Source organism: Poromitra crassiceps (genome assembly GCF_964638095.1).
Source record: "Poromitra crassiceps genome assembly, chromosome: 27".
Classification (NCBI taxonomy): domain Eukaryota; kingdom Metazoa; phylum Chordata; class Actinopteri; order Beryciformes; family Melamphaidae; genus Poromitra; species Poromitra crassiceps.
Window position 1 is genome coordinate 1,457,747 of NC_139650.1, and position 26,776 is coordinate 1,484,522.

Consider the following 26,776-nt stretch of genomic DNA (forward strand, 5'->3'; position numbering starts at 1 on the left):
GTGTGTGCGTTTGCGATGTTGAAACTGGACTGGTAGATCTCGGGAGGCTGGCTACTTGAAAAGTAGATCTTGGGTCAAAAAAGTTTGGGCACCCCTGTGTCAGACAGTGGAAACAGCCCACGCCTATCCCACAGGCAGAGAGAGGCCAGTTAATTTTACACACGCATGTAGTAAAAGCATCCGATTGGTCAGTTTGCGGTCCTAACATTTGCCTCTGTATTTAGCAATGACCAGGCTATTGCCTTTTGACTTTATGTTCAGAACTCACCCGCTCCCACACATCCATTCATAAGAATGTGCTTCTCTCTCCAGACAGAAGCCCTGTCCCAAACCGCTCCCTATTACCAAAATAGTGGACCATGTAGTGTGTTGGCCATTTTTTTACTACTGTCCGAATTCTCAACTGCTAATTTGATTCACTAGACCACTATAAAATACCCACAATGCACTGCAATTTCTAGTAGGGCTGTGCCGATTCACTTATCTCCCGATTCGATACTATCACGATACTTGGGTGCCGATTCGATATATATTGCGATTCTTAAGTATTGCGATTCTACGATTATTGCGATTCGATATTACGATTTATTGCGATTTTTGTTTGTTTTTTTCTTTTCTTTTTTCAGTTTGTTTGCTTTTTTACACTAGATTAGAACATGGGAAAAGTTGAATCATACATTAGAGACTGTATATTATATCATGAGTAGGGCTGGGCGATATAGTTAAAAACAGGGGCGGACTGGGATCATAATTCAGGCCGGGCATTAGATACCAAGCAGGCCAGGCCGATATGGGCCGACGCGTGTGAAATTTGGGCCGTTTGAAGCCCAATTTGGGCCGTTTGAAGCTCAATGTGGGTAGTTTGAAGCCCAATTTGGGCCGTTTGAAGCTCAATTTGGGTCGTTTGAAGCCCAATTTGGGCCGTTTGAAGCCCAATTTGGGCCAAGTCCAATTTTACAATGAGATGCACCCACTTTAACCCTGAAGTGTAATTATTACTTCAGACTAACTAATAAAGTAATAAAACCACTAGTAAACCAGTAGGCAGCGCCTGGCCTGCTGTTCAGTGAGTGGCCTGACTGCGGGCACCAAAAAAAAAAAAAAAAATTTTTTTTTTTTTTTTGCTTTTGCGATTATCGATTCTGGAATAAAAGATCGATTCAAAAAATCGTGACATTAGAAATCGCGATACTTAGGTGAATCGATTTTTTCTCCCACCCCTAATTTCTAGTGAGGTAGTGTCCGAAAATCGTTTGATCGTTCCCCATATAGTTCACTATGATAAACACTACACAGGGAATAGTGAGTGAGTGATTGAGTGAACCATTCTGAACACGACTCGAGTGTGTAAATCTGACAGCATTACTTAGTGAGGAAGTTGGTAAGAGTAGAGCTGCAATGCTTCAAGGCCAGATTGTCAGGCTGTGTTGGCTCTGCAGGGTGGAGGGGGTGCAGATGTCCCTATGATAATGTCCCTTTAACTTCCACAGTACCACAATGTCTCTTCTTTGAGAGTGACAACAGAACCTCTCTGTGTAGCTGAGCCTTTACGATTACCAAACGGTGATGTTTTTAAACGTTAATAGTGAAGTGGGTCAACGCCTCTCTGTCACTGCTGCCTCTCCTCATCTTGCTTCTCTTCCTCTCCTCTCCACTCGTCATTCATCTTTTATGGCTGTTTCTTCCACCTCTCTTGTCCGCAGCTTCCCCCCCTCCTCCCTCCTCCCTCCCCCCTCCCTCCTCCCTCCTCCCTCCTCCCCCCTCCTCCCCCCTCCTCCCTCCCTCCTCCCTCCTCCCCCTCCCTCCTCCCTCCTCCCCCCCCTCCCCCTCCCTCCTCCCCCCTCCCTCCTCCTCCCTCCTCTGTTTTCTCTGGGTGCCTCTGAGTCATCCCGGGCTTCCGTGCGTTTCCAAATTTAGTCCTGTTTTGTTTTCCCCCTCACACCTTCCTCTGCTATTTAAGGCTGGACTCACCCCACGCCTTTGATGCCTCCAGTCATCAGGAGCTTACTACCCTGTGTGCTTCCATCTGTATCCCCATCATCTCCTACACCACCCTGTGCTACCCGTCTTCCTCTCCTCCCTCACTCTCTCCTCCCTCACTCTCTCCTCCCTCACTCTCTCCTTCCTCTCTCTCTCTCTCTCTCTCTCTCTCTCGTGTTTGGACAGGTGGTGCAGAACAGGTGGTGACACACCACGTTCAGACAGTAGATCCTAGAGTGTATAACGGGCCAGAAGTGTCTGGTCCCATCAACGTCAAACCATGATGAGCAGTTCAATGGCGGATTCTTGTCACTTTGGCCTTTGCCACACAGTAACTGAAGTCATTTTATAGATTGGTTCTTTTTGTCTGGTATCACTCTGAACATGTGGTCGACGTGCCTTTTATCAAGAAGCCACCCAAACATTCAAGGAGACTGATTGTTTCATACATTTTCTCCCAAATCAATATGGTGGTTAAGCAGGAAGTGAAGCAGGTGTAACCAATAACATGAATGAGGGGGGCCCCGGCACTGGAACACCTAAATGGAATGGAGCCATCATTAATGGTATTGGTTACACGTGCTCTTCTTGACTTCTTCCTGCTCTTACCGCCTCAAAACGATTGGTGTGAAAAGGGTCCATATAGGAGATCTCCGCCTACCAATCGTCTGGGAACTTCTTGTTCAAAAATCGTTGCTATTCTCGCCGCTGACAAACCTACGACAAGTACGTCAAGTACTTGTCAAGTTAGTGGAAATCAAATGACACTCTCCCCGCATTATCCGCCATAAAACAAACTGGAGATACAGCGAAGCACTTTGTAATACAGGGATAACCTTTTAAAACATAAAAAATGGATGTCCCAGTCCCAAGCAACGTTACATTATTTGATTCTGTTTTATCCGTTTACAAGCACACCACTTCTGCATGTCACCGCCCCTTCTGCACGAAGGGCCGCACTAAAGACTGGATTTAGTTCTGCGATGCAAAAAAATGTCAAACTCTCAAATTGTTTTCAGCCAGTTTTAACAAGAAAAGCTGGGCGAACGTCCTCAGTCTCTAGATGAGTGAGGTGGATAGAGACTGACAGTCTAATATGCTGATGACTCTGAGAGGCGACTGAACCGACGTTTACAAAATGTTTGAATAAAGATTCATGTGTTCCTCCTGTCTGGTTCCTCTTCCAGGTGACATCACACAGAAGGGCTATGAGAAGAAAAGGATCAAACTCCTGGCTCCCTACGTCATCCATCCTCCAGGTGAGCAGCATTTCCCTGCACAAAAGAAAAAGAGCACGACTAAGAGACGTGCTCAAAAGCGAAACCCGATACCCAGGCTTACCTGATTTAGTATCCCTTTATTGTGTGCAGGTAAATGCACTCAATGAAGTGCGTTTACCTGCACACAATAAACGGATAACTGAGAATAATCAGGTAACTGGCAATAATCTGATATCATGCACTTAGTGTTTACATGCACTTAGTAAATAGCGGGAACTCACCTCAGTGGAACCTCAGGGAACCAGCTCAGTGGCCTTGTGGTCTGAGTGTCCGCCCTGAGACTGGGAGGTTGTGAGTTCGAGCACCGGCCGAGTCATACCAAAGACTATAAAAATGGGACCCATTGCCTCCCTGCTTGGCACTCAGCATCAAAGGGTTGGAATTGGGGGGTTAGATCACCATATGATTCCTGAGCGCGGCGCACGCTGCCGCTCACCGCTCCCCCAGGGGATGGGTCAAATGCGGAGAACAAATTTCACACATTGTGTGACAATCAGTGGGACTTTACCTTTACTTTACCTCAAAGGGTGTGAATGGACATTTTTGACGGCAATGAATAAACCCGATGATTCAGCAGAAACCTAGGTGTTTTCTCAGTTCTCAGTTTTCTCACACACTGATAACGGCCTTTATCCGGATGCTGTTTACATGACACTTGATTGAATAAGCAGGTAACTCTACACATCCGATAATAAACGGTTTATTTAGTGTGCATGTAAACGCACTCAATGTAACAATGCAGTCTCGGACTACATTGTCTTATTGCGTTATATAACGGACACACTGAAGGTCGAGGAGTGAAGATTGACGAGGGAGATTCATGCGTGTGCGTTTCTTGTATTAACGCACATCCGACGTGCGTATTTGACAGTGGAGCAGCCCCCTCAGAATGACCTGCAGCCTCCCGGTCCCAGCTCCTCCTCCAGCCAGGCCCCTCCTCCCTCCAGCCAGGCCCCTCCTTCTTCCAGCTCGTCCCGTTACCGCGACCGCCGTTCGCGCAGGTCGCACCGCAGCGGAGGAACCAGGGATGACCGCTACAGATCAGGTGAGCCGTCACTCCCACATCAATTATAGCACCTAAAGCCCAGGGAGACGCTACATTTAGACTCGACTTTTACATGGAAATTAAAACACCTGCCTGGCTGCATGCTGTGCCTTTTGAGGGAATATACTGTGTGATTGCAGGTGATACGTTTTGGCGATGCTGAGATTAGCCCATGGCTGACATCATCCTGGCTTGGTTGGCCAACCTGTTTTGAAGCTGAGACAACTTGGCACTAGGGCTTTCACAGACTAGTCAACTATCAAAACCACTACTCGACTATCAAAAACACTAGTCGACTATCAAAAACACTAGTCGACTATCAAAACCACTAGTCGACTATCAAAAACACTAGTCGACTATCAAAAACACTAGTCGACTATCAAAACCACTAGTCAACTATCAAAAACACTAGTCGACTATCAAAACCACTAGTCAACTATCAAAAACACTAGTCGACTATCAAAACCACTAGTCAACTATCAAAACCACTAGTCAACTATCAAAAACACTAGTCGACTATCAAAACCACTAGTCAACTATCAAAAACACTAGTCGACTATCAAAAACACTAGTCGACTATCAAAAACACTAGTCGACTATCAAAACCACTAGTCGACTATCAAAACCACTAGTCGACTATCAAAACCACTAGTCGACTATCAAAACCACTAGTCAACTATCAAAAACACTAGTCGACTATCAAAACCACTACTCGACTATCAAAAACACTAGTCGACTATCAAAAACACTAGTCGACTATCAAAAACACTAGTCGACTATCAAAACCACTAGTCGACTATCAAAAACACTAGTCGACTATCAAAACCACTGGTCAACTATCAAAAACACTAGTCGACTATCAAAACCACTACTCGACTATCAAAACCACTAGTCGACTATCAAAAACACTAGTCGACTATCAAAAACACTAGTCGACTATCAAAACCACTAGTCGACTATCAAAAACACTAGTCGACTATCAAAACCACTAGTCAACTATCAAAAACACTAGTCGACTATCAAAACCACTACTCGACTATCAAAAACACTAGTCGACTATCAAAAACACTAGTCGACTATCAAAAACACTAGTCGACTATCAAAAACACTAGTCGACTATCAAAAACACTAGTCGACTATCAAAACCACTAGTCAACTATCAAAACCACTGGCCGACACTGCATCTGCATCATAGTCGACTAATCATTCATCTGTGGTTTTAGGAACAAACAATATAAATAAATTGAACAAAGATTAGTTTGAATAATCATTTTCTACATGATGCCAGGTTAAATCAACAGAGTTGAAGGTAGTGGCTCATTTATTAACAGCCTCTCAGAGCCAATCAGGACTCTAAAGTCTCCATGATAGTGGGCCTACTATAGGCAGAGGTTAAGTTAAGTTAAGTTAGCGTATAAGTCTCCATGATAGTGGGCCTACTATAGGCAGAGGTTAAGTTAAGTTAAGTTAGCGTATAAGTCTCCATGATAGTGGGCCTACTATAGGCAGAGGTTAAGTTAAGTTAAGTTAGCGTATAAGTCTCCATGATAGTGGGCCTACTATAGGCAGAGGTTAAGTTAAGTTAAGTTAGCGTATAATGCTGCCTACACACTAGAGGATTTTCAAATCTTAACCGATTTTAAAAACATGAGAGACCACAGACATGAGGACAATTTCATCAGATTTTAACATTAAAATCGCCTGAACACACACACTAGACGATTCGGCCAGACTGCGAGACCACACACCAGCCGTTTTAAGTACCGACTCACAGCGATTCCAGCAACTAGACTGTAGGCTGTTTATATCCCACAGAACCGCATTTTTTTCCCACAGACAACGGCGGATGGCTCTCCAAACATGCGCCGAGCGGCGGGTCCGCTACAAGCGGGCGGACACCCTCGCAAAATAAGCTAAAACAACGTCCTGTCTGAGAGCTCATATTGCAGCATGTCCGCTCCCTTGGGGCGGGCCGCTCCGCTCGGCGCATGTTTGGAGAGCCCTCCGCCGCTGTCCACCCTGTTTTAAGCTGCTGTGAGGATGCTGGGGAGAGGAGCTACATGGCTCTGCTGTTGCCATGGCTGTTGCTCGTTTGTTGTGAGCGCTGCATTAACATCCGGGTATGACGCGTCGACGAGTCCCGGTCTGCTTGCTCTCATTGGCTATTGCGGGTTCCGTCAGGAGACAGCCATCGTAAATATCAAACATGTTTGATATGCCCGATTCGAGATCGGGCAGGCTCCGATTCAATCAATAATTTATTGACACCAGACACTTGACAATTATTTTGACAAAAAAATCGGTTGAGACTAGCCTCGAATCGGGCCACGCCCCCCCGAGGGGAATCGGGCATTAAATCGGGCATTTTATCCTCTAGTGTGTGGGAGGCATAAGTCTCCATGATAGTGGGCAGAGGTTGCGAGGGTTTTTGTTCTATGTTTACCAAATTAGGTGCGAACAAAGGAAGTGGATTATCGGGTGCGAAAATGCCCTAAGCTGTTTCAAAGGGACCAATTAAAAAAGTGTGTGTGTGTGTGTGTGTGTGTGTGTGTGTGTGTGTGTGTGTGTGTGTGTGTGTGTGTGTGTGTGTGTGTGTGTGTGTGCGTGCGCGCGTGCACCTACTTATTATGAAGATTGAGAGGGGCTGAGGGGGAGAAGAGACAGACACACCCTGCAGCTAGGCAGCCCCTCAGTGAGGACCCCTCACTGTGAAAGGAGGATGGTGATGTCACAGCCTGGCTATGTGTGAGGCTGCAGGGAGATCAGCAGAAGACTCATCTGGAGAGGAAAAGCTGACGCTGGCCAGGCTAAAGGAAAGAAAAGCAGGACAGTAGAGTGTGTGAAACAGAGCCTAAAGGAAAGAAAAGCAGGACAGTAGAGTGTGTGAAACAGAGCCTAAAGGAAAGAAAAGCAGGACAGTAGAGTGTGTGAAACAGAGCCTAAAGGAAAGAAAAGCAGGACAGTAGAGTGTGTGAAACAGATCCTAAAGGAAAGAAAAGCAGGACAGTAGAGTGTGTGAAACAGAGCCTAAAGGAAAGAAAAGCAGGACAGTAGAGTGTGTGAAACAGAGCCTAAAGGAAAGAAAAGCAGGACAGTAGAGTGTGTGAAACAGAGCCTAAAGGAAAGAAAAGCAGGACAGTAGAGTGTGTGAAACAGAGCCTAAAGGAAAGAAAAGCAGGACAGTAGAGTGTGTGAAACAGAGCCTAAAGGAAAGAAAAGCAGGACAGTAGAGTGTGTGAAACAGAGCCTAAAGGAAAGAAAAGCAGGACAGTAGAGTGTGTGAAACAGATCCTAAAGGAAAGAAAAGCAGGACAGTAGAGTGTGTGAAACAGAGGCTAAAGGAAAGAAAAGCAGGACAGTAGAGTGTGTGAAACAGAGCCTAAATGAAAGAAAAGCAGGACAGTAGAGTGTGTGAAACAGAGCCTAAATGAAAGAAAAGCAGGACAGTAGAGTGTGTGAAACAGAGCCTAAAGGAAAGAAAAGCAGGACAGTAGAGTGTGTGAAACAGAGGCTAAAGGAAAGAAAAGCAGGACAGTAGAGTGTGTGAAACAGAGCCTAAAGGAAAGAAAAGCAGGACAGTAGAGTGTGTGAAACAGAGCCTAAAGGAAAGAAAAGCAGGACAGTAGAGTGTGTGAAACAGAGCCTAAAGGAAAGAAAAGCAGGACAGTAGAGTGTGTGAAACAGAGCCTAAAGGAAAGAAAAGCAGGACAGTAGAGTGTGTGAAACAGAGCCTAAAGGAAAGAAAAGCAGGACAGTAGAGTGTGTGAAACAGAGCCTAAAGGAAAGAAAAGCAGGACAGTAGAGTGTGTGAAACAGATCCTAAAGGAAAGAAAAGCAGGACAGTAGAGTGTGTGAAACAGAGCCTAAAGGAAAGAAAAGCAGGACAGTAGAGTGTGTGAAACAGAGCCTAAAGGAAAGAAAAGCAGGACAGTAGAGTGTGTGAAACAGAGCCTAAAGGAAAGAAAAGCAGGACAGTAGAGTGTGTGAAACAGAGCCTAAAGGAAAGAAAAGCAGGACAGTAGAGTGTGTGAAACAGAGCCTAAAGGAAAGAAAAGCAGGACAGTAGAGTGTGTGAAACAGAGCCTAAAGGAAAGAAAAGCAGGACAGTAGAGTGTGTGAAACAGATCCTAAAGGAAAGAAAAGCAGGACAGTAGAGTGTGTGAAACAGAGGCTAAAGGAAAGAAAAGCAGGACAGTAGAGTGTGTGAAACAGAGCCTAAATGAAAGAAAAGCAGGACAGTAGAGTGTGTGAAACAGAGCCTAAAGGAAAGAAGAGCAGGACAGTAGAGTGTGTGAAACAGAGCCTAAAGGAAAGAAAAGCAGGACAGTAGAGTGTGTGAAACAGAGGCTAAAGGAAAGAAAAGCAGGACAGTAGAGTGTGTGAAACAGAGCCTAAAGGAAAGAAAAGCAGGACAGTAGAGTGTGTGAAACAGAGCCTAAAGGAAAGAAAAGCAGGACAGTAGAGTGTGTGAAACAGAGCCTAAAGGAAAGAAAAGCAGGACAGTAGAGTGTGTGAAACAGATCCTAAAGGAAAGAAAAGCAGGACAGTAGAGTGTGTGAAACAGAGGCTAAAGGAAAGAAAAGCAGGACAGTAGAGTGTGTGAAACAGAGCCTAAATGAAAGAAAAGCAGGACAGTAGAGTGTGTGAAACAGAGCCTAAATGAAAGAAAAGCAGGACAGTAGAGTGTGTGAAACAGAGCCTAAAGGAAAGAAAAGCAGGACAGTAGAGTGTGTGAAACAGAGGCTAAAGGAAAGAAAAGCAGGACAGTAGAGTGTGTGAAACAGAGGCTAAAGGAAAGAAAAGCAGGACAGTAGAGTGTGTGAAACAGAGCCTAAAGGAAAGAAAAGCAGGACAGTAGAGTGTGTGAAACAGAGCCTAAAGGAAAGAAAAGCAGGACAGTAGAGTGTGTGAAACAGATCCTAAAGGAAAGAAAAGCAGGACAGTAGAGTGTGTGAAACAGAGGCTAAAGGAAAGAAAAGCAGGACAGTAGAGTGTGTGAAACAGAGCCTAAATGAAAGAAAAGCAGGACAGTAGAGTGTGTGAAACAGAGCCTAAATGAAAGAAAAGCAGGACAGTAGAGTGTGTGAAACAGAGCCTAAATGAAAGAAAAGCAGGACAGTAGAGTGTGTGAAACAGAGCCTAAAGGAAAGAAAAGCAGGACAGTAGAGTGTGTGAAACAGAGCCTAAAGGAAAGAAGAGCAGGACAGTAGAGTGTGTGAAACAGAGCCTAAAGGAAAGAAAAGCAGGACAGTAGAGTGTGTGAAACAGAGCCTAAAGGAAAGAAAAGCAGGACAGTAGAGTGTGTGAAACAGAGCCTAAAGGAAAGAAAAGCAGGACAGTAGAGTGTGTGAAACAGAGCCTAAAGGAAAGAAGAGCAGGACAGTAGAGTGTGTGAAACAGAGCCTAAAGGAAAGAAAAGCAGGACAGTAGAGTGTGTGAAACAGAGGCTAAAGGAAAGAAAAGCAGGACAGTAGAGTGTGTTAAACAGAGCCTAAAGGAAAGAAAAGCAGGACAGTAGAGTGTGTGAAACAGAGCCTAAAGGAAAGAAGAGCAGGACAGTAGAGTGTGTGAAACAGAGCCTAAAGGAAAGAAAAGCAGGACAGTAGAGTGTGTGAAACAGAGCCTAAAGGAAAGAAAAGCAGGACAGTAGAGTGTGTGAAACAGATCCTAAAGGAAAGAAAAGCAGGACAGTAGAGTGTGTGAAACAGAGGCTAAAGGAAAGAAAAGCAGGACAGTAGAGTGTGTGAAACAGATCCTAAATGAAAGAAAAGCAGGACAGTAGAGTGTGTGAAACAGAGCCTAAATGAAAGAAAAGCAGGACAGTAGAGTGTGTGAAACAGAGCCTAAATGAAAGAAAAGCAGGACAGTAGAGTGTGTGAAACAGAGGCTAAAGGAAAGAAAAGCAGGACAGTAGAGTGTGTGAAACAGAGCCTAAATGAAAGAAAAGCAGGACAGTAGAGTGTGTGAAACAGAGCCTAAAGGAAAGAAAAGCAGGACAGTAGAGTGTGTGAAACAGAGCCTAAAGGAAAGAAAAGCAGGACAGTAGAGTGTGTGAAACAGAGCCTAAAGGAAAGAAGAGCAGGACAGTAGAGTGTGTGAAACAGCCTAAAGGAAAGAAAAGCAGGACAGTAGAGTGTGTGAAACAGAGCCTAAAGGAAAGAAAAGCAGGACAGTAGAGTGTGTGAAACAGAGCCTAAAGGAAAGAAGAGCAGGACAGTAGAGTGTGTGAAACAGAGCCTAAAGGAAAGAAAAGCAGGACAGTAGAGTGTGTGAAACAGAGCCTAAAGGAAAGAAAAGCAGGACAGTAGAGTGTGTGAAACAGAGCCTAAAGGAAAGAAGAGCAGGACAGTAGAGTGTGTGAAACAGAGCCTAAAGGAAAGAAAAGCAGGACAGTAGAGTGTGTGAAACAGAGCCTAAAGGAAAGAAGAGCAGGACAGTAGAGTGTGTGAAACAGAGCCTAAAGGAAAGAAAAGCAGGACAGTAGAGTGTGTGAAACAGAGGCTAAAGGAAAGAAAAGCAGGACAGTAGAGTGTGTGAAACAGAGCCTAAAGGAAAGAAGAGCAGGACAGTAGAGTGTGTGAAACAGAGCCTAAAGGAAAGAAAAGCAGGACAGTAGAGTGTGTGAAACAGAGCCTAAAGGAAAGAAGAGCAGGACAGTAGAGTGTGTGAAACAGAGCCTAAAGGAAAGAAAAGCAGGACAGTAGAGTGTGTGAAACAGAGCCTAAAGGAAAGAAGAGCAGGACAGTAGAGTGTGTGAAACAGAGCCTAAAGGAAAGAAAAGCAGGACAGTAGAGTGTGTGAAACAGAGCCTAAAGGAAAGAAAAGCAGGACAGTAGAGTGTGTGAAACAGAGGCTAAAGGAAAGAAAAGCAGGACAGTAGAGTGTGTGAAACAGAGCCTAAAGGAAAGAAGAGCAGGACAGTAGAGTGTGTGAAACAGAGCCTAAAGGAAAGAAAAGCAGGACAGTAGAGTGTGTGAAACAGAGCCTAAATGAAAGAAAAGCAGGACAGTAGAGTGTGTGAAACAGAGCCTAAAGGAAAGAAAAGCAGGACAGTAGAGTGTGTGAAACAGAGCCTAAAGGAAAGAAGAGCAGGACAGTAGAGTGTGTGAAACAGAGCCTAAAGGAAAGAAAAGCAGGACAGTAGAGTGTGTGAAACAGAGCCTAAAGGAAAGAAAAGCAGGACAGTAGAGTGTGTGAAACAGAGCCTAAAGGAAAGAAGAGCAGGACAGTAGAGTGTGTGAAACAGAGCCTAAAGGAAAGAAAAGCAGGACAGTAGAGTGTGTGAAACAGAGCCTAAAGGAAAGAAGAGCAGGACAGTAGAGTGTGTGAAACAGAGCCTAAAGGAAAGAAGAGCAGGACAGTAGAGTGTGTGAAACAGAGGCTAAAGGAAAGAAAAGCAGGACAGTAGAGTGTGTGAAACAGAGCCTAAAGGAAAGAAGAGCAGGACAGTAGAGTGTGTGAAACAGAGCCTAAAGGAAAGAAAAGCAGGACAGTAGAGTGTGTGAAACAGAGCCTAAAGGAAAGAAAAGCAGGACAGTAGAGTGTGTGAAACAGAGCCTAAAGGAAAGAAAAGCAGGACAGTAGAGTGTGTGAAACAGAGCCTAAAGGAAAGAAGAGCAGGACAGTAGAGTGTGTGAAACAGAGGCTAAAGGAAAGAAAAGCAGGACAGTAGAGTGTGTGAAACAGAGCCTAAAGGAAAGAAAAGCAGGACAGTAGAGTGTGTGAAACAGAGGCTAAAGGAAAGAAAAGCAGGACAGTAGAGTGTGTGAAACAGAGCCTAAAGGAAAGAAAAGCAGGACAGTAGAGTGTGTGAAACAGAGCCTAAAGGAAAGAAGAGCAGGACAGTAGAGTGTGTGAAACAGAGCCTAAAGGAAAGAAAAGCAGAACAGTAGAGTGTGTGAAACAGAGCCTAAAGGAAAGAAGAGCAGGACAGTATATTGTGTGAAACAGAGCCTAAAGGAAAGAAAAGCAGGACAGTAGAGTGTGTGAAACAGAGGCTAAAGGAAAGAAGAGCAGGACAGTAGAGTGTGTGAAACAGAGCCTAAAGGAAAGAAAAGCAGGACAGTAGAGTGTGTGAAACAGAGCCTAAAGGAAAGAAGAGCAGGACAGTAGAGTGTCTGAAACAGAGGCTAAAGAAAAGAAAAGCAGGACAGTAGAGTGTCTGAAACAGAGCCTAAAGGAAAGAAAAGCAGGGCAGTAGAGTGTGTGAAACAGAGCCTAAAGGAAAGAAGAGCAGGACAGTAGAGTGTGTGAAACAGAGCCTAAAGGAAAGAAGAGCAGGACAGTAGAGTGTGTGAAACAGAGGCTAAAGGAAAGAAGAGTAGGACAGTAGAGTGTGTGAAACAGAGCCTAAAGGAAAGAAAAGCAGGACAGTAGAGTGTGTGAAACAGAGCCTAAAGGAATAAAGAGCAGGACAGTAGAGTGTGTGAAACAGAGCCTAAAGGAAAGAAAAGCAGGACAGTAGAGTGTGTGAAACAGAGCCTAAAGGAATAAAGAGCAGGACAGTAGAGTGTGTGAAACAGAGCCTAAAGGAAAGAAAAGCAGGACAGTAGAGTGTGTGAAATAGAGGCTAAAGGAAAGAAGAGTAGGACAGTAGAGTGTGTGAAACAGAGCCTAAAGGAAAGAAAAGCAGGACAGTAGAGTGTGTGAAATAGAGGCTAAAGGAAAGAAGAGCAGGACAGTAGAGTGTGTGAAACAGAGCCCTCTGTTACTTGAGGTGCACACTGTAAATGCATCCTCCCTCCAGAGCTCCACGCCCTGATGTTTCTCTTCTTCTGCCTCTCTGTCTTCCTCCCTGATACTCCTACACACAGTACACACAGTACACACACAGTACACACACAGTACACACACAGTACACACAGTACACACACAGTACACACACAGTACACACACAGTACACACACAGTACACACACAGTACACACACAGAACACACACAGTACACACACAGTACACACACAGTACACACACAGTACACACACAGTACACACACAGAACACACACAGTACACACACAGTACACACACAGTACACACACAGTACACACACAGTACACACACAGAACACACACAGTACACACACAGTACACACACAGTACACACACAGTACACACACAGTACACACACAGAACACACACAGTACACACACAGTACACACACAGTACACACACAGTACACACACAGTACACACACAGAACACACACAGTACACACACAGTACACACACAGTACACACACAGTACACACACAGTACACACACAGTACACACACAGAAAAACGTTAATATTCCAAAGAACTATCATTTGTTCTTCAGGATTTTAAAGAGGACATGAAACATTTGATCATATGACTCTAGTTCATTTGCATTTCACCTCAGACAAGTCAGGACACTGCTTTCAAGTCTGAAATGTACCTCGATTTGCTAGAAAGATGAACAACGTTTCAGCTTTTCACCAACTAGGGCGCTGTTAGATAATGTCACTACGTTGAGTGTAGACTACAGTACAGTAGTGGAGTACAGGCTAGTGAAGTGTTGGTAGTAAGGATTTTGAATTCTAACAGGCTCACAGCATACTGTTGTGTTTCTGACTTGGACTGGTTTTGATTCATCAAAAATGTTAAAAATCCTCACTACTGTACTTCACAGTACACTCAATGTAATGACATCATCTAGCAGCACCCTAGTTGGCGAAAAGCTGAAGCGTTGTTCATCTTTCTAGCAAATCGAGGTACATTTCAGACTTTAAAGCAGTGTCCTCTCTTGTCTGAGGTGAAATGCAAATAAACTAGAGTCATATGATCAAATGTTCCATGTCCTCTTTAAACGCTTCTTAATTCATTCTTGGATGGTGGTTGATGGCAGAAATGTGGAAAGTAATCTCTATAGTACATATTGCACAATTGCAAATGAGGCTACCGTGTACAAGGGCAGAGAAATACAAATGCAATGCAGGTGTCTCAGCAAATAAAGGAGTGCAGAAGAACCTTGGTCTGAAAGGTTCTTTGTAGAACCAGGCAATGGTTCTTCTATGGCATTTTCGCTGTGTAGGTAGGCAACCTCTTCTTCCCAGCTTGGATACATTTTGTTGCATTGCTTTGGGTTTGCCTGTGCTTATAGGAAGCCTGAGCAGCAACAGAATGATGTTGTTATCTGATTGGGCTGATTCACAGGGACATCCAGGTAGAGTTGTGGAGGATTTAACACCAAGAGGAGGACCGGAGCCGCGGAGTGAAGTCGATGTTGGCACAATATGGAGACAATCATTTAGAAGAAGGGACCCGGGGGAATTATGAAATGGATTGAGAGAAAACCACTGGACTGGAGCAGGCTCAAATCTATCAGAGGTGGAGGAGGACTGACAGAAAGTGGGAGAGAGAGAGAGATAGAGAGAGATGTGAGGATCCAGCAGCAGTAGTGTGTCTGGACCGAAGCAGACGGCGCTCAGTTCTGGGCAGATCAGACCACAGCAGTTTACTGTGGTCAACCGGCAGAGGAGAGGGGCGTGCGTGAGGTCAGGACAGGACACATCGCTTTTTCCACTGTCTAGAGCTCCTCCATCCATGTTATTTTGTTCTCAGTTCAGCAGGGTTAGAGAGAAGGGTACGGTCAAAAGTGTACTGATAGAGCACCCTCATCATCATGTATGTGATGCCAGCCCTCTTTCAGAGGGTGCTCAGGGCGTCAACACAGTCAGTTACAGCCTGCGTGTTGGAATGCCCAGCTGGTGTCAACGAAAGTCAGGAAGTTGAGAAAGAGACAAAACACAAAAATGTTGTTCGTTCTCATCTCCTGTAGGTTCCTCCAGTTATTATGCATCGCTATTAGAAAGATGTAATACGTCCAGGCGATGTCTCGTCATAGACCGTCACAGCAGGGGGGGGTGTGGTCAGCGTGGGGGAAACCACATGACACCTCCTCTCTGCCGTTTTCCCCCACAGCCCTAAACGGAAGTGACGTATTGTGGGCGTTCCCACACACACACACACACACCGACTGTATACCATGCAAAATATAAAATAAGACCGTGAATGAGTCCGTCATGTCCGTTGCCTCCTGCTGTTGACATTGGTTGCCATGGTGCTGCTGTTTCTATAGTTACAACATGCGTGTTGTTCTTTATGAAAGCTTTGATGAATGTGTGTGTGTGTGTGTGTGTGTGTGTGTGTGTGTGTGTGTGTGTGTGTGTGTGTGTGTGTGTGTGTGTGTGTGTGTGTGTGGGTTCAGTGTATGGGAGTGGCTAACTGATTGGGTCTGACGCTCCATGTGTGAGAGTGGACTGTGACACATTAGCAGAGAGGAGGACTTTAGCCGTGAGCACTCTGTTCAGCAGAATGCCACTTATGTAATTATGGTCCCTGCTGCTGCTGCTGCTGCTTAACGAGCTTAACGAGCTGTGCTCCATGATTCAGTTAAATGAGTTGATGTTTGAATGGAAACGATGGCAGTGATTGGGCTTTTGTCACACATGTTTTTGTTATGTTGTCTTGTGTTAGTCTGTGTGCCTGTGCACATATGCTCCTTTTAATGTGTCTGTGGGTTTGATCAAGTGAAATAAAGTGTGTGTGTGTGTGTGTGTGTGTGTGTGTGTGTGTGTGTGTGTGTGTGTGTGTGTGTGTGTGTGTGTGTGTGTGTGTGTGCGTGCGCGTGTGCGTGCGCGTGCGCGTGTGTGTGTGTGTGTGTGTGTTGTGTTGCGTGTGTAGGAGTGTGCGAGGCAGTGAGGGATGCAATGAAAAGTGCACAATATTTCTAGTTTATTTAAAAACCAAGCCCGACCTGGCCAGTACCCGACATACCGTCTCAGGTCACGTCGGGTTCGGGTCGGGGTGCAGACCTCTACTGCCCAGTGGTGGTTTTCCTGTTCCAGGAGGAAATCATAACCATTTTCTTCTGGGTAGCTGAAAATTCACTCACCAGAATACTCACTGTTGTCATTTGAAAACCACATATCTGAGATTTGAGTGATTTTTATGTTTTCACTTCAACTGAAGGATTACATTCTAGGAAATTCAACAAAACCTCTTGGGCTTAATGAAACACTTTAAAACCCATAGGCTAAACTCCAAATACATCAAGCTAGAAAGCAGGCTGTTACTCATAGGTCCTGAGAAGGTTTCCATCCGACAGTGACAAATAGTTTCTTCTTTAAGACACACTTATCAAAACAAAGCTGAAATGCTATATACACCATTTATGCCCCTAAACCTTGGTCAGTATTGCCTTTGGTGTTTTTTTGTTTTTATTTGATACTTGATGATACTTTACCAACTGAGCCAAACTCTTGTTGTGATTTAGTCGAGTATAAAATGAAGTCTTGTGAAACTGCAGCCAATGATGGAAAGTGCTCACCACTTTCTAGAACTTTCTAGTGCTCCCCATTCATGAGTCTAAATGACTCTATGGGTTGAAACTTTAAAGCATGCTGCACAAAGTCATTTAAATCTAAACCAAACAATACAAACAAATGTACATGGGTTCCTTCCATGGCACTAATGGTACAAGTTTACATCCCAGGTGGAGGCCAAAGAGCATCACTATGATCTATTATTATGTTATGGGCAGAGCCAGATTAACACCCCCAGGGGCCCCGGGGCACTGAAGCTCCCAGGGGCCCCCCTACCCATCATCCGGATGTTTGGATGTTTTTTCGCCATATTTAGAGGAATATCTCATTTTAAATTAACATTAGTATTATACTGTTATGTTATTATTCCGTTTCTGAGATTCAGTTTCTCACTCACTCATAGGCGATTCTAGGCTTTGCAAAGAGGTAGCACCAGCAGGATAAAGATATTAGTCTGACTGGGGGGTTTCTAGGGGGGGCTGTCCCCCCCCTGGACAAAGAAATTTTGTACATTTTAAAGTAAAATGCATGAATCTGATGCACTCTGAGAGCAAAAGGAAGAGGCTAATCTTCACATTAATATCCTCTTCACTGTGCTGTGGCTTTACAATGATGAAAAAATAATTGACATTACATTTCCAATACAAAACAGCAGAGCACCCCCACTTCCCGCGCCCCTGGTCACCACTTGCCAACAGGCATCCAATGAGACTAAATCATCAGACTTAATCTTCTTGGAAACACATTTTATTTTGTCCTGATTGGTCTTAGATTTGTGTCATAGTTCTGTGGAGCCCACCATGAGCCCTCCAAAAAAAAAAAAAAAAAAAAAATTTTTTTTTTTTTTTTTTTTTTTTTTTGGAGGGCCCCTTCACCCCGAGGGCCCCGGGGCACCTGCCCCGGTTGCCCTATGGTTAATCCGGCCTTGGTTATGGGGGAAATTACTGTGAAGGAAAAAAAAGGGTCTTTATGACCATATCCATGTCTTTCATTGTTTCCTTGCTTGAAGCCCTACTTGACCCCAGGTGGACTGATCCTGTCTCCATGCAGATGTTCATACTGAGGCAGTCCAAGCTGCTCTGGCTAAACATAAGGAGGAGAAGATGGCTCTGCCCATTAACACCAAACGCCGCTCCACCTATGTCCAGTCTCCCATCGAGACCCGCACCCCACCAGGTAGGACCCAACGCCCTCTCAACCTCCCATGACACGTCTTTAGACAGACTTGACTAGGAACATTGACATGTCTTTAGACAGACTTGACTAGGAACATTGACACGTCTTTAGACAGACTTGACTAGGAACATTGACATGTCTTTAGACAGACTTGACTAGGAACATTGACATGTCTTTAGACAGACTTGACTAGGAACATTGACATGTCTTTAGACAGACTTGACTAGGAACATTGACATGTCTTTAGACAGACTTGACTAGGAACATTGACACATCTTTAGACAGACTTGACTAGGAACATTGACACATCTTTAGACAGACTTGACTAGGAACATTTACACATCTTTAGACAGACTTGACTAGGAACATTTACACATCTTTAGACAGACTTGACTAGGAACGTTGACACGTCTTTAGACAGACTTGACTAGGAACATTGACACATCTTTAGACAGACTAGCCTAGGAACATTGACATGTCTTTAGACAGACTTGACTAGGAACATTGACACGTCTTTAGACAGACTTGACTAGGAACATTGACACGTCTTTAGACAGACTTGACTAGGAACATTGACATGTCTTTAGACAGACTTGACTAGGAACATTGACACGTCTTTAGACAGACTTGACTAGGAACATTGACACATCGACAGACTTGACTAGGAACATTGACACATCGACAGACTTGACTAGGAACATTCACACGTCTTTAGACAGACTTGACTAGGAACATTGACACATCTTTAAACAGACTAGCCTAGGAACATTGACATGTCTTTAGACAGACTTGACTAGGAACATTGACATGTCTTTAGACAGACTTGACTAGGAACATTGACACATCTTTAGACAGACTAGCCTAGGAACATTGACATGTCTTTAGACAGACTAGCCTAGGAACATTGACATGTCTTTAGACAGACTTGACTAGGAACATTGACATGTCTTTAGACAGACTTGACTAGGAACATTTACATGTCTTTAGACAGACTTGACTAGGAACATTGACACATCGACAGACTTGACTAGGAACGTTGGAGTGAAGTTCCCACAGTGCTGGAAGTTAACTTGCGTCTCTCTGTCCCAGACTCCTCATCGGGTTCAGAAGATGAGACTTCAATGCGCAGGCAGTCGTCAGTGGTTGCTCCGCCCCCTGTGGTCAATCCCAACCTGCAGAGTCCTGACTGCTGGATCAACCGCTCTGTCCAGGGCTCCTCTACCTCCTCCTCAGCCTCCTCCACCCTGTCTCATGGAGAGGCCAAGCCCCAACCCCAGCCTCAACATCAACCCCAGCCACAACATCAACCCCAGCCTCAAAATCAACCCCAGCCTCAACATCAACCCCAGCCACAACATCAACCCCAGCCTCAACATCAACCCCAGCCACAAAATCAACCCCAGCCACAACATCAACCCCAGCCACAAAATCAACCCCAGCCTCAGCACCAGGTATCATCTGATCCACAGCAGCCAGTATTGAGGAAAAGTGCGCTTGGACAGGAAGATAAATGGGTGGCCTCAACCCTGTCTAATATTTCTCCACTGGCAATGGAGTGACCGGATACTAGTAGGCGCGTCTGCACGGGCCAGTGAGATCGGATATGTCTGTCTGTCCAAGAGCAGGCAGTATAGGGAATACTTGCCACGGCTGTAAATGGCAGTGAGGTCTGATAGGCATAATGTGATAAACATCAGCCACTATTGGGGAAAAGTGTGTTTAGACAAGAAGATATGATTATTCAGAAAATATGCATATGAATTCACTCACACAAAAAATATGCTAATAATTTTGCACTGCGACCTTTTGGATCTTCTATTTGACCTTGTAGATGCTCTTTTCTTTTTATCCATTTTGAATTGCCTCTGTGTATGAAATGTGTACAAACATACAGTACATACAAATAAACATGCCTTGCCTCTTACCAGCCCCCGCCTCAGTACAAGCCCCAGTACCAACCCCAGTATCATCCCCAGTACCAGCCGCAGTACCAACCGCAATACCAGCTTCAATACCAAGCTCAACATCAGCCTCAACACCAGCCCCCGACAGCAGCGGTGACAGAGATGTTGGCTCATAGTCGCATTGGTAAGACCATTTCAGGCGCAAGACACAGATTTTAGCTGCTGTTACTGTACATGTATGGGTACTACTACTGCTACGTTAGTTCAGCAGTTCTCCAACTGGGGTCTAACAACCTTCACAGGTCCTTGTGGGATGTTCCAGAGGATCTGCAGAAAAAACTAGGAATTTCACTATTACATGATTTGACTCACTAGATGTTTTCAAAATGTGAGAATGGCTGTTTCAATCCCCACTGGTGCCTCCCCATCTATCTACTAGATAGTTGTGTAATTCTGTACAAATTCAAATGTAACTGCAAAAACCTTCTCAAATGGGCCTCCTTAGTACAAAACCATATCAAGTGGGGGTCCATGGTCTAACCTGCACCTTACGTTATTTGGAGGGTTCTTGAGATGAATGTTTCTGAATCTGTAGTAGTAATTACTGTAGTGGTGACTTTAGAAATCAAGCTGAAACCTTGGGATGGCTTTGGTGAGACTGTCCTCTGTGCACACCCCCCCCCCCCCCTTCCCCCACTCCTGAACAGCCCCCTCAGAGAACAGCGGCCCCCCTCCTGATGTGACAGCTGTGGCCCCCCCAGCCAGAGCCAGAGTCCCACGGGTGGACCTCCCCTCCAACGCCGTGGTGCGGGGGATGAGCCGGGGGCACAGCCGCTCAAGCATGATGGAGACGGCAAACGGTAATGACAACATCACACGACTGTTTATATGGGTGTGTGTGTGTGTGTGTGTGTGTGTGTGTGTGAGTGTGAGAGAGAGAGAGAGAAAGAGAGAGAGAGAGAGAGAGAGAGAGAGATAGATCATCTCTGAATCTTCACACACTGAGATTTCATCCAAATCTCTTTATTGTTTTCAATAATGTGCTGATTCCGCCAATATCATTAATCAGACTTTACTGCTTTCTTTTCTTCTGGTCTTTTTCCACCCTGTCACATGTTTATTTGACTGGCTGTTAGGAAGAGGTAATATCCAGAGTAAGAAAAGTCCTTCATATTATAATGTCTGTAGCCTACTGTCTGTGCTGTTGTACCCTTACTGTCCCTTCTGTTTGTACCGTATGATTATAGAAATATATGCAGGACAATATCTCCACGCAGAATGACTCCTCACGTGTGATCCCAAACCGAAAAAACCTATATATACCCCATCTCTCACTGTGTTTTGCCCCCCTAGGTGTGCTGCTTTTAATTCTCAGAAGATAATATAGTTAATTCAATACAAATGATCTAATTGATTAAAAAAAAAAAAATAAAGAAATTACAATCATGTATATGGAATGAAGAGCAGCAGACTGTGAGTGGCTAGCTAGGAAGCTCCAGCAGGCTGTGTTGTGTCTTTACGTGTATAAGCCAGGGTGTGTGTGCTTGTCCTGCCATCACCCCTCTCGTCTTGCCCCCCCCCCTGCAGGGGTTCCCGTGAACAGCAGGGTGTCCACTAAGATCCAGCAGCTCCTCGCAACCCTGAAGAGGCCCAAGAGGCCCCCGCTCAGCGAGTTCTTCATGGACGATTCTGAGGAGATCGTAGAAGGTGAGTGTTGGCATCATAAACATGCTGTAATATGCTGTAAGGACAGTGGAGGACAGGTAGTGCTGCGAGCAGTCCATCTACCTTTTAGTATGTTAAATTTAATTTATTTATTTTTTACATAGACAGATCACATGACAAATCCACCTTGAAACACTCTATAGCTTTTAATCAGAACCACCAGTGGTTTGCACCAATCGGCGTGCAGAGGCAGCTACGGGCGGGCTTTAGGTGTGACGCCAGCGAGAAGGGAGCCCGTGATAGACGGATGGTTAATCCAATCACCTGCCAAGTAGCCTTTTGAAAAGTGCCTGCCCCTTTCAAAGGTTCTGTGAAAACAAACCACCTGGCAGCGTCAGGAAAGTAGAGAGGGAGACAGAGTAAGGAGACACATTAAGGAGACAGAGTAAGGACACGCATACGAGTGAAAAGGGAGATGATGATGATGGGATCTGAGAGAAAGAAGGATAGGCCTGCAAAGTTATCTGTCTCCAGAGGTGGTGGTGAGAATATTTCCCGGCACAGAGCCGCATTTTACCCAGGTGGCATCTGCAATGGAGCTCATGAATCTGTGCTAAACCAAACGTGCTGAACCTCTTCACAGTGAATCTGTGCTAAACCAAACTAGGGATGGGCATTTCTAGCAAAAACACTATTCGAAATTCGCTGGCCAAATTCGAATTTAATTCGAAATTCGAAAATAAAAATAAAAATGTAAAAAAAAAAATTTTTTTTTTTTTTTTTTTTTGTGAGTGAAATGTTGCATTGTCTCCCCTGATTCTAAGTCTACGGCTTTATTAATTAATATAAAAAGCTTCTGCTGTGGATTTTTAGCTCAAACAAGCATTGCACCACTGAAGTAAAGAACATGTTACATGACATTGACATTTTCGAAAATAAAAAACAGTTTTGACAAGGTCTGAGTGCCAAAGGGGTGCCAAAGTCACCCCCTCTCCCTCTTCATGGGATTTCATCCGCCATTCATTTTTCCATAAACCTTGCTTAAAATGCTTATAAAAATTGTTTTACTTGCTCAAACCAAGCGATTTGACTATACTTAGAATCAGGGGAGACAATGCAACATTTCACTAAAAAAAAAAAAAAATTTTTTTTTTTTTTTTTTTTTTTTTTTGAATTTCGAATTTCAATAATAAAAGTCGACCTTGATAATAACAACGATTATTCGAAAATTCGAAATTCGATGCCCATCCCTAAACCAAACGTGCTGAACCTCTTCACAGTGAATCTGTGCTAAACCAAACGTGCTGAACCTCTTCACAGTGAATCTGTGCTAAACCAAACGTGCTGAACCTCTTCACAGTGAATCTGTGCTAAACCAAACGTGCTGAACCTCTTCACAGTGCCCCAGCCGGACCCCAACACACCCAAGCCGGAGGGCCGTCAGATCATCCCAGTGAAAGGGGAGCCTTTGGGAGTGGTCAGTAACTGGCCCCCAGCCTTGCAGGCAGCGTTGGCCCGCTGGGGGGCCACACAGGGCAAGAGCCCCGCCCTCACTGCCCTGGACATCACGGGCAAACCGCTCTATACACTGACCTACGGTGAGACACATTATGCATAGAAGGAATCTTACTGTAGCCTACATACAGTACACCGTACATTGTGTGTACACTCTGCATCCCAAATAAATAACCCCTACCCTCTTATCCTTTGTCCCATCCCACACCACATCTCCACCTTAGTAGACTTGTAACTACTAATTAATATAACACATAAAGATTATTTATGGGCATCCGCAATATACAGTACAGACCCGAAAAGCACAGGAAACAGATGACAATAACGATGACAGTGTTCTGATGTTAATGTACCAGTTTAAGCATGACAGGAAACAATGATGGTAATGTCGATGATAATGTGAATGACAATGATGACGATGATGATGACGATGATGATGATGACTTGTAACGGAACATAACACAGCTCAAGCATTTCACCGTGTGACAATAAACATCTTGTATCTTGTATCACCTTCTGCTCATTAGGGAAGCTGTGGAGTCGCAGTGTGAAGCTGGCATACACCCTCCTCAACAAGCTGGGCACCAAGAATGAGCAGGTCCTGAAGCCTGGAGACAGGGTGAGAGAACAGAATGAGCAGGTCCTGAAGCCTGGAGACAGGGTGAGAGAACAGAATGAGCAGGTCCTGAAGCCTTGAGACAGGGTGAGAGAGAAGATAATGAGCAGGTCCTGAAGCCTGGAGACAGGGTGAGAGAACAGAATGAGCAGGTCCTGAAGCCTGGAGACAGGGTGAGAGAGAACAGAATGAGCAGGTCCTGAAGCCTGGAGACAGGGTGAGACAACAGAATGAGCAGGTCCTGAAGCCTGGAGACAGGGTGAGAGAGAACAGAATGAGCAGGTCCTGAAGCCTGGAGACAGGGTGAGAGAGAACAGAATGAGCAGGTCCTGAAGCCTGGAGACATGGTGAGAGAACAGAATGAGCAGGTCCTGAAGCCTGGGGACAGGGTGAGAGAACAGAATGAGCAGGTCCTGAAGCCTGGAGACAGGGTGAGAGAACAGAATGAGCAGGTCCTGAAGCCTGGGGACATGGTGAGAGAACAGAATGAGCAGGTCTTGAAGCCTGGAGACATGGTGAGAGAACAGAATGAGCAGGTCCTGAAGCCTGGAGACAGGGTGAGAGAACAGAATGAGCAGGTCCTGAAGCCTGGAGACAGGGTGAGAGAGAACAGAATGAGCAGGTCCTGAAGCCTGGAGACAGGGCGAGAGAACAGAATGAGCAGGTCTTGAAGCCTGGAGACAGGGTGAAAGAACAGAATGAGCAGGTCTTGAAGCCTGGAGACAGGGTGAGAGAACAGAATGAGCAGGTCTTGAAGCCTGGAGACAGGGTGAGAGAACAGAATGAGCAGGTCCTGAAGCCTGGAGACAGGGTGAGAGAACAGAATGAGCAGGTCTTGAAGCCTGGGGACATGGTGAGAGAACAGAATGAGCAGGTCCTAAAGCCTGGAGACAGGGTGAGAGAGAACAGAATGAGCAGGTCCTGAAGCCTGGGGACATGGTGAGAGAACAGAATGAGCAGGTCTTGAAGCCTGGAGACAGGGTGAGAGAGAACAGAATGAGCAGGTCCTGAAGCCTGGAGACAGGGCGAGAGAACAGAATGAGCAGGTCCTGAAGCCTGGGGACAGGGCGAGAGAACAGAATGAGCAGGTCCTGAGGCCTGGAGACAGGGTGAGAGAACAGAATGAGCAGGTCCTGGAGACAGGGTGAGACAACAGAATGAGCAGGTCCTGGAGACAGGGTGAGACAACAGAATGAGCAGGTCCTGAAGCCTGGAGACAGGGTGAGAGAACAGAATGAGCAGGTCCTGAAGCCTGGGGACAGGGTGAGACAACAGAATGAGCAGGTCCTGGAGACAGGGTGAGAGAACAGAATGAGCAGGTCCTGAAGTCTGGAGACAGGGTCAAAGAACAGAATGAGCAGGTCCTGAAGCCTGGAGACAGGGTCAAAGAACAGAATGAGCAGGTCTTGAAGCCTGGGGACATGGTGAGAGAACAGAATGAGCAGGTCTTGAAGCCTGGAGACAGGGTGAGAGAACAGAATGAGCAGGTCCTGAAGCCTGGGGACAGGGTGAGAGAGAACAGACATCTGCACAAACACAGAGCTCCTCTGAAATCACACAATACATGTAACAGATATTTTGGCATCCTTCTAATTGAATCAAGTACAAACAAGTACAACATTGTGAAATATTTGCAGACATACAGGGTGGAATAGAGCCGTGGTTCTCAAAGTGGGGTCTGGGGACCCCCAGGGGTCCTAAAGGGCGTTCAAGGAGGTCCCCAGCAAAAAGGGGGATAATTTATTTTCACTATAATTCCATACAAGTAACACAATGACAGAATCTATGACTATTTTGTTCATTGGTTTTATACACTTTCTGTAGTAAGACATCTAAAACCAAAAATCTGATCAAATGGGGGTCCGTGGACTAATTAGTTTTCAGTTTAGGGGTCCATGACGTGAAAAAGTTTGAAATGATATAGGGGACACCATCCATCAGCCAGACGACTTGGGTTCAAAAAACCTGTGTATTGACATCATCCTGCTCTGCTGAAGTGTCCTTGAGCAAGACACTGAACCCATACCAGCTCATAGAGACGTACAGTATTTATCCTAAACAGCAGGTGTAATGTCTTGACAGGTGGCGCTGGTGTACCCCAACAGTGACCCTGGGATGTTCTTGGTGGCCTTCTATGGGTGCCTCCTGGCTGAAGTTATCCCCGTACCTATCGAGGTACCACTCTCTCGCAAGGTACAGAAACCATAACAGGCACGTTCATTGTATGGTTATAGAAATATTTCATTGTATCTAGCTTAGAACCTGTGTGTGTGTGTGTGTGTGTGTGTGTGTGTGTGTGTGTGTGTGTGTGTGTGTGCGTGCGTGCGTGCGTGCGTGCGTGCGTGCGTGCGTGCGTGCGTGCGTGCGTGCGTGGTGTTTTGTAGGATGCAGGTAGCAGCCAGGTGGGCTTTCTGCTTGGTAGCTGCTGTGTTGGTCTTGCTCTGACCAGTGAGATCTGTCTGAAGGGGCTTCCCAAGACCCCCACCGGAGAAATACTGCAGTTCAAAGGTCAGAAAGCTGTTGCCAAAGTGTACAATATCTGTTTGAATTACTGTTACGACAGGGTTCTTTTGAATGTATTTATCTAAGCAAGTGTCATATTACTTTGGCTCCGTTATAGTCTAGGGCAGGGGTGCCCAAACTCTTTCCCATGAAGGGCCAAAACTCAATCTGGGTGGAGGGCCGAGGGCCAAAAATAAACGTTGTGGAATTACATTCAAATGTATTGTGTTTTATAGAAAATTAACATTCTAAATCTAAAATAACATTTCAATATAATAATCTACTTTTTGTTTGTTCATTTGGTAATTGTAATAATTTGCAATTGGTTATATATATAAAAAAAAACATATGCATTTGTGGGGAGCTTAAACATTTAATCAGTAAACACCCAGTTAAAAACAGTTGTATTTTCCACCTTTGTAATCAAGAGAGAAATTTGACTTAATTCACAACTTGAAAAATCCTCATGGTACTTTGAAAATCAGCTTTATAGTCCATCTTTTGTAAACAATTTGCCATGACAATTTGCAGGGATGCAATCTCAGGAGTGAACCCGCAGCCACATTCAGACACTGTTTCACAAAGTCACCACATGAAAAAGCTCGTCCACCCTTTGCAATCAGTGCAGATATCTGATAACTTGCATTCTGGATAAAAAAAAACGTGTTTTTTTGTTTTGTTTTTTGTTTTGTTTTCAAATCCGTGGCGGGCCAAAAATAACAGAGCGTGGGCCCCAAATTGGTCACCACTGGT

The 26,776-nt window shown here is 44.9% G+C and overlaps 1 protein-coding gene across 1 annotated transcript in view; it reads left to right on the plus strand.

The window, feature by feature from the left end:
• Positions 1-26,776, plus strand: part of dip2bb (disco-interacting protein 2 homolog Bb) — a gene marked incomplete at its 3' end in the record, with an annotated part of 85,264 nt that overhangs the window by 33,873 nt on the left and 24,615 nt on the right. Inside the window, exons 12-21 of the mRNA XM_083661820.1 lie at positions 3,168-3,239; positions 4,132-4,305; positions 17,696-17,821; positions 18,911-19,141; positions 20,433-20,585; positions 21,313-21,432; positions 22,791-22,988; positions 23,433-23,524; positions 25,604-25,714; positions 25,906-26,029. Coding sequence (XP_083517946.1) covers positions 3,168-3,239; positions 4,132-4,305; positions 17,696-17,821; positions 18,911-19,141; positions 20,433-20,585; positions 21,313-21,432; positions 22,791-22,988; positions 23,433-23,524; positions 25,604-25,714; positions 25,906-26,029 — 1,401 coding nt within the window. The remainder of the gene's footprint in view (positions 1-3,167; positions 3,240-4,131; positions 4,306-17,695; positions 17,822-18,910; positions 19,142-20,432; positions 20,586-21,312; positions 21,433-22,790; positions 22,989-23,432; positions 23,525-25,603; positions 25,715-25,905; positions 26,030-26,776) is intronic.